Raw genomic sequence first — 8,657 nt, 5'->3', positions numbered from 1 at the left:
TACAACAGGTGGAACAAATTTCTGAGTAAGTTGTGGTGGTAGTATACTTTCTTGAGTTGGGTATGTAAGTAGTGGTATCTTTTCTTTAGTAAACGCTGACTTCTCCACTACAGATACACACAATGGTGACACTGTTCGACCCAAAATCAAGCGTGATAGATATGTGTTCAAATCCCCATCATTATCAATAAAAACAGGTTTTGGATTTCTGATATTCGGAATATCATACTTCACTTGGAGCACTAAATCGTATGTTGATATCTGGATATTAAGTCTATCGTAGAGTATATCAAGTAATTCAGCATAACGAGTACTTTGGGGTAGATCAAATGTTTTGATTGAAGATGCATCAAAATACAGTATTCCATCAGCATCAAGTTTCCACTCTCCATTATAGAAAACGAAAACTCCAGCTGCAATATAAAAACATGATTTGATTTAGAGACGGATAATTAATACTTCGCGAATCGCTAGGAACTTAGCGAAACGGGAAGGCCTTCGCGAATCGTAAGGCACTTAGCGAAACGAGAAGTCCTTCGCGAATCGCTGGGCACTTAGCGAAACGGAAAGTAAACCCTAATCAATCTCAGAAACCGAACATCAATAAAACATGCTTCAAATAGACGTACCTATTGGAATAGTGCTCGTGCACGTCGTCGAGCTCATAGTGGATTTCGAACTAACTTCGCCGCCTAGATCTCCGACGAGTTCGCCGCCGCCGCCGCCGGAGTTTAGAGAGAAGGAGGAGAAGAGCGGGAAGAGAGAGAAGGAGAAGAAAAGAAATGAAAAAAAAGTACGGAGGTTATATTAAATAGTAAGGGCAATCTGGACATTTCACATATCGTCACTTCGCGAAAGGCTAAGTCACTTAGCGTTTCGCGACAAGGGCAAAATCGTCCAAAAAAAATAAAATCACCACGAGCGCAATTAAATTATCAATTTTCCACCAGGTCAAATAACCTAGTTTGTAAGGTCATTTTGTCAAATTTCCCTTATAATAAGTATTTTTTTATTTACCTCTTATTAAAAAATAACGAATTTGCTTGCTTTAAGTTTTCCTAGTATTATTTTTTTTTTACTTTCATATGATATGTGCATGCAATTTTTATTATATATATATATATTTTAAAGTTAACTTTGATTAAAATAGCAATATGTATAAAGAAAAAACAAAACAATATGTAAATAAAAAACAATGTAAGAATTTTATACACTTGAATCTTTTGAGACGATTGTATCATAATTTTTTTCTTCGAAAATTCTTATATTTATTTCTTTTCAGGTCGCTCCCACGCGATGAGGAGAACTGGTTTCAAGTTGTCAACGATAATTTTGTTAAAACTTTATTCAATCCATTATAATATAATATATATATATATATTTATAAATTATATATATATATATATTTAACCCAAATAATATATAATCTCAGAAAGTGACTAGGTAACTAGTATTATTGTACTATTAATTTCCAAAACAAACAAGGACTAAGTATTACTAATCACACAGAATATTACAAACTATCAGCACAAAATGAAAACATGCTGAGATATAAAAAATCATAACACACTTACAGATAGCATATGTATATTAGTGTAGACATAGTGTTCATGGAATGACAAAAGAACATATATTAGCTATTTCGATCACTGCTCAGATACCTCTTTTAGGCACATGGGACAGTTCTGCAATAACCAAACATTTCATCCGTAAGTTAGTCGAGTAAAGTGTGGTTAATAGTCAGTTGGGTTCGGCTTCAAGATCTTGTCCAATAACGCAAAAACCAAAACCCACCAAACATTTGCATGGATCTAAATAATTGGTTTATAAAGTCGTTAAACTGTTTTCATTTGCTTACTATTGCAACCCAACAGTAAAATTTGTTTTTAGGTATGGTAAAAGGAAGGTAATAACCAGGGTTTAGACAATTAATCAAAATGTAACAATTTGTGTAAGTAAAGAGGAAACAGTAATATAATTACCTTCTTTTGTCTCAACCACAGTGAGATGCAATCTGAATGATATTGATGTGCACAAGGCAAGGCAATCAACTTATCTCCACGTTTGTAGGTTGTGAAGCAAATCACACAACTATATGCGAATATTTTAAACAAATAATCAACATTTTTTTGTATTATTGATTCATAAAAGTTATTGGGGGTAAAGATCTTAATTGTCCTTTTCTATGATTGTGACTTTAAAGATACAAATGTTATAACACCTAAAAAAGGGCGTAAAAAAAACACTTTGATCAATCAACATGAATGATCTTTAGTAAAATCGCAATGATAAACAAAAAATACATGTTATCATGCTTATTTCTTCTAAAACAAATGTATGCAAGAAAATAATAAGATGGTGAATTTTTTTTTGAGACCAAGGTTTATTTATTCATGGAAGAGGCTAACAAAACATCTTATCGCCATGACTCCCACTTCAATAAATGTGCTTTCTGTGGGCACCTTGATTGAAGTGGGATGCTGTGCTAGCCTACTTCAGACGAAAAAAACTGGTCTAAAAATATAAAAAATAAATAACATGGCATTTTCAAAGGATGATGAAAGTTAAATTTCATGGATCTTACTCTTCTTTTTTCTGTTTCTTGAAGATTCCTGTGCTGTACTTGAATTTAGGTAATCTGGAGATGAGATGTTCCGGCAGCCCTCTACTCTGAGCACCAACAGCTTCCCCAAGAAATTGTAGTTGCTGAAATAAAGGCATTCAGAAAATAACATCACATTTTCGCTATCATATAATCAAAGTCTGTTTTGCTAACTACCATAATTTCTCTCTCTTTGGGATTTATTTATAAAATGATGCAAGTCGATTTCCCAACAAAAAAAAAATCTCATTTTCAAAGGTCATGAAATGAAATTTTCAAGTTGCAGTGAACAAAGCATTTTCCTTGTCAATAATATAAGATAGTGGGCTATTTTTGTATGTATTTTCTTTCATCTGGATCATGATCTACATAAAAATAAAATAAAATCTACATTTTTAATATTTGCCAAAATTTGAAATGATTTCTAAGATGATTTGGATGAAGATCCAAAAAAAAATCTCTATACCAAATAAAGTAAAAATTCGTACTAATATCCATAAAATAATCTGTATATGAAATGAAGAATAAAATTACACTACAATCTAGATAATGATAAATAAAATCTTGGCAATTTCCCACTGAGATTGTGAAAAAATATCAGTTTTCAAATAGACTCGTTATTCGTAAAATCCAAAATGATGTAATTAAAATCTTGATTTTCAACTTTATACAAATAAAAGCAATTGGATGGGACAATTTAGAAAGAAAAAAAAACATATTCACATAAAATATATGTCAGTTTATGAGCCTATGAAGTTACTTCAGAAACTTTGACCACTATCACCTACAAGGCTACAACCATATAATCTAAGGCAGATATATTAGATAAAGACATTTCACTTGAGCCCATTTTATGATTAAGTGTATAAATTACAACAGCCGAAATACGAAGTATAGGATGGAAGATTAATCATCAGATTTAAATAAACAAGACAAGTTTCATTGCAATTGAAATAGAAATGCAACATGAAGATGCTCTGACAAACTTACTTCATAAGTCATATTATCAGGATCAATATCATCCTCTGGAATGCCCTGATTCACAGCCTATTCTCCAAATAAAAGTAATACAGTAATTGGAAAAAGAAAAATACTCTCCAATTTAATGAAGGTAATAAAGAGTTCAAAATTCAGATTTACCATGGAAGGAGCTGCTCTGGCACTAACATCTCTATGTCCTGCACATGTGCGAAAATGTAGACAGTTCCACTACAGGAAACACCTTGTTGAATGCTAATGCTATTTCAGGATCAGAACTTTAAATTATTGGTACATTTTAACCAAAATATTTTACCACGCACAGAATGATAATTCATTAGGTTTCATGAGTTTTATATCTCATACAAGAACAATATTGAATAAAGCACAGCCTTTTAATGAATCATTGTTCATGAAAATTCCACTCTTGCAACTATTGCAATCTAAAGAGAATGGAGCATATATATACTAATGAAAGTATGTGCTTAGACATGAATATCACAAAAGGCTCTCCTAATATGCCCCATTTGGAAATGCTTTTTAAATATGCTTTTTTATATGGAGTCCGGATCCAGTTTCTGAATTTGTCTATTACTTAGTTTAGTTTCCAGACGTTTCTGGATCTGGATCAAGAATCAACAACAGAAATAAAAAGTGTTTCCAAATGGGTACGGGGACATAAAAAACAGAAAGTACAAGATCAATATATAAAGGGCATAAAGTTTTCAATCAATGACTACCTAATACAATTATCGTCAAACTTGACTATGTAAAGAACAATCCTTTGAACTAGTTAAAGAGACTGTTGTATCCTTCAAAAATAAAATAAACTAACTGAATTAAGGTACTAGAAGTAAACATATGAAACATGATCAATTTATACCTGTAGAAGTACTAGGGGTTTGGGATAAGCTCAAATCATCAATGCCATCCTCCATCTCCTGTAAGGTTCTAGCTAAAGCTTCATCCAGAACTAATTGGGAATCTATGCTTCCTTGCCTTGAAGAGTCGTTGTGCTGAATATTCTGGACAGGATTGGATCTCCTACCAATGTTCCTTTCATTTCCTTTAATTGATTGATAAAGACTTTCCTGCAGTACTTAAAAGACTTGTAACAAATCTTCTCCAAATAATAGAAAAGAAAAGCCAAGATCTTGAGTACCTGGTGTAGAAGGAGCTCTTCACAATTAAGATCGCCATGTTCAGAGCAAAAATCCTTCATATTCTCCAAAATTTCAGCTGCGGTTATAGCATCTATATGATGATCCCCATTCCTCATCATGAATGTCTGAGTGAATTATCCAAAAGAGTCACTCTTATGAGAAAAGATGTTGCACTTAGTTCTATGTAAAAAAAGCAATAATTCATCCCATATATGAATGGTCATAATGAATCACGTCATAAGAGGACAGAGAATAATGTGTATAAGCCTTAAACTCTAGCATCCATCCACTATGTTTGAACAAAAACACACTGAATAAGTACCAAGTATTTTCAGGATCCTTCTGAGGTTCACATGTTCGCCTTCATAGTGTTCCACATAGATGGTGACATTCAAAAAGAGATCTTCCATTTCTCTTATCGAGATATGGACAGTGATAAACAATTAGAATTCCTAATATTTAAACTAGCTATCACTTCCTTCGCTCATAATGTTCTAGCTACATGTTCCAAAGTGTACGAAGAAAATTACCTTATTTGGTCTAAATTCCAATTAGACTGGATAGATTCGTGATATAGTATGAATCAATTTGTATTTACATATACTTTATTAAGAGACAGTGCCAAACAAACATGGGACCAATTTAAAGAGATGTGTGAGAACGTTAAAACCATTTCTATGAGTATTTGGCGTGTATGAGAAATATTCTATACTTCAATAAAGTGGTCGACCATAAATAACAAATGTTTATATTAGTTAGAATGTTTAATACTGTTTGTACCTATATCACTATTAATTCAAAACTTTATATTAGTTATTTAACACTATTAGTATTGAATATGTAAGCGGTGGTTCTTGGAGTGCACGTAAGGCCTAGATTAATCGTAACGTCCTTTCATTTCTTACTTGGTGTTTTATGTGCTTCCATCTGACCTAATATTTTAGGTCATTTATTCCTCTCCCCCTTGTTTCTCTTTTTAATCCTCTTTCATTATTTTGGATTTTCATTTGTATCTAATTTGGCGGCATGTCTATATAAGCAAACTTCAACTGTTCAAAAATAATAATTATATATATATCATTTGTCATGCTAGCTCTTCTTTATTCAAAAAAAAATATATATGTATATATCATTATCTTGCATTAATTTGCACCCTTATTTGTTATTGTCGTTTAGGTCATCCTTCTTTAAGCTTACTCAAGAAAGTTTCTTTTTTTCAATCTTCTGTCACTTCTTTAGAGTGCTGATCATGTCAATTCGGGAAACATCATTGTGTATAGTCCTTTTGAGTTATGAATAGGACTAGTGCTTCCCTTAAGTTAGTTTAATTGGATGTTTAAGGTCCTTGTCTAATTACATTTGTTCTTAAATATTGATATTTTATTATACATATGATTATTTCCATATGACAGGGATACATTTGTTAAAAGACAAGGCTGGGGTCCTAACATAGTTTCTCAATTTCTCAAAAAAATTCATAGTCAATGTCTGTTGACATTAAATGCTTATGTACAGATAATACGATCGAACACTATCAATCTAAGGTTAATGATTGAGAACATAAGTTTTCATTTCCATATATGTCCTTGATGTTCAACTATCTTGATACATAAATTCAACTTGAAAAATAAAGCAAACCAACTCAGGCAACCTATAAACAAAAAATTTCCACTAATCACCACATGCATAGCATCCTGTCAACATATTAAACAATAGATTTTTGTTGATCTATCTCCTTAGCATAATTGATAAATAAAATAAGGTGAGAGGATAATCATATGTGTGTGGGCTCGTGGATAAAATTTAAAGCTACATGTTGCCACTAAATAAGTGGTGATTTGTTTAATTTTTAAAGTTGAAGGCTATATATCAAAATGGGTTTATAAAAAAAAATGTTACAAAGTTAAAGGAAATATTTGTGTTTTCTCTATATAATTATGTGTTTCTTTTGGCACTATTTATCAAACTTCATGCCTACATTGAAGGTATGTTTGAGACTATTCTTTATAAGCCGCGGTATTATGTTTCATATGCACATTCCAAAAACTGTACGGTCTAGAGCAGTTTTTCATGCTGGTCTCTTAAGCAATTGAGTCATATCAACAGTTCTTACGTACAGGGCTAGTATCATGTGATTAGTTTTATGAACTCCATTCTCTTCATTGCTACTAATCAGGGTTGACATATCTCAATTGAAAAAGAAAAAGAAAATGTCTCTATGTAAAGTGGATTATATGAAGAAGCATATGTGAAGTAACTTCCGGGATATGTAGCCTATAGAGAGTATGTATGCAAACTAAAGTAGGCCAATATATGGTATAAGAAATTCCTAATACGAGGTTTGAAACTTCCAATCAAATAGTTCTTATTCTAGGTTTTCAAAGATCATGTTCTGAACACTTCAAGAAGAGTATAATAGGCATCTTTGTACATACAATTGATGTGAATGATATTCTTCTAACAGGTAATGACATTAAAATACTAATGATGTGAAGAGACAGTTGAGCCAATACATTGTGACGAAAAACTACACAATATCAAAATATATCCTTGATATTGAGATCGCTCACGATTCTGCAGGTTTAACCTATCTCAATCACAAAAATATGCTCTTAATCTGCAATACTTTGGTATAAACCAACTCTGACTCATTATTTATAGTGACAGGCCTATATTTGATGATCTTTCACAGTAGAAATGATGCCTTGTAGGAGAACTTATCTATCTATAGGCTTGGTAAGCCAATTTATGCAGGATCCGAGACTCATGCACTGATGAACTCTCATCGATTACCTTATTATATAAAATGATCTGAGAATTCAGCATTCGGAAAGTAACATTAAAGAAGAACCTAAGAGATTCAAGAGCTGTTTGGAACAAAACGAGTTAAAATTGCCTATTTATGTGAAATTGATGTTGATCCCTTGAGAATAAACAGGAAAGTCAATGAGTTGGAGATAAATAGAGAATATTTCATCTCGCAAAGTACAGCAAGATTTGAGCAATACAGAACGAAGATATGCACAAGCAAGAATTGAGCAAAAACTGTGAGAGAAACTATATGTTTTGATAACGCGAATTCGTGAGAGATACATAAGAATATATAAGCAATGGTGGAGTATAGTACCGTTGATCGGCGAAGGAGAAGGCTTCGGTTAGATTCTTGCCGGCGTAGGCGCAGTCGGCCGGCGTCTCTTTCACTGGTACCGCAGTGGAGTAGTGAGATTTGAGAGCAAAATAAAAGATAGAGAGAAGAAGAAGAAGAAAAAGTGAAAACGACAAACTGTAATAAATTGGCGCATAAATTTGCTATTATGGGAGGTGGGACAATCGACTGCTACATCAAAGAATTCTATTCATATTTACTACTTTTTTTTCAAATAATTGTCTTTGAGAATAAAAGAAGTTTCAAGTATATTGTTAAGTTGGTTCTGAAATATAATAGAAAAGATCAATTTTATTTTTATTTTTTACGTGTGGATTATCATTAAATTTTTGTTCTCTATGCGTTTCTGATGTTTGATGTGACAAACGATTAAAAAGATAAGAGATCAAGAATAAAGGATTAGCACTTGAACAAATTTAGTGTCATTTGAAATGCAAATAATTGCCAACATGGACCAAAAATATCCAGTTCAAAAACAGGAAATAGTTTCAGAACATGTTTGGAAAAAGAGAAATGAAAACAAATTAGTTCTTGGACCTAGGGCCGGCAATTTTAGACACGATCCGGACCGAATACGAAAAAATTAGGTTAGGGTTATGTATTTTTTTTTTTTTGTCAAAATTAGGTCGACCTGTTTAAGAGAAATGTTTAGGTGAGGGAATTTGGTGACGGAATAATTTGGCATAATCTTATTCGCTGAAAAAATCAAATAATTTCTCTTTTTTCTCTCTTTCCTCTCACTTTTACA

The 8,657-nt window shown here is 32.3% G+C and overlaps 1 protein-coding gene across 1 annotated transcript; it reads right to left on the bottom strand.

Moving 5' to 3' along the window:
- Window positions 1-1,443: 1,443 nt before the first annotated feature.
- On the bottom strand, window positions 1,444-8,028 carry LOC124931241 (E3 ubiquitin-protein ligase BIG BROTHER-like). Its single transcript, XM_047471666.1, has 8 exons — window positions 7,871-8,028; window positions 4,743-4,868; window positions 4,464-4,671; window positions 3,743-3,780; window positions 3,593-3,649; window positions 2,585-2,706; window positions 1,983-2,091; window positions 1,444-1,685 (listed from the first exon to the last, which is right to left on the bottom strand). The coding sequence occupies exons 2-8, from the start codon at window positions 4,860-4,862 to the stop codon at window positions 1,647-1,649; spliced, it is 693 nt and encodes a 230-aa protein (XP_047327622.1). The 5' UTR covers window positions 4,863-4,868; window positions 7,871-8,028; the 3' UTR covers window positions 1,444-1,646.
- Between the last annotated feature and the right edge of the window lie 629 nt (window positions 8,029-8,657).

Source organism: Impatiens glandulifera, chromosome 3, assembly GCF_907164915.1.
Source record: "Impatiens glandulifera chromosome 3, dImpGla2.1, whole genome shotgun sequence".
NCBI classification, from domain to species: domain Eukaryota; kingdom Viridiplantae; phylum Streptophyta; class Magnoliopsida; order Ericales; family Balsaminaceae; genus Impatiens; species Impatiens glandulifera.
The sequence above is the reverse complement of the archived record's forward strand: the minus strand, read 5'-3'. Positions and strand labels throughout refer to the sequence as shown.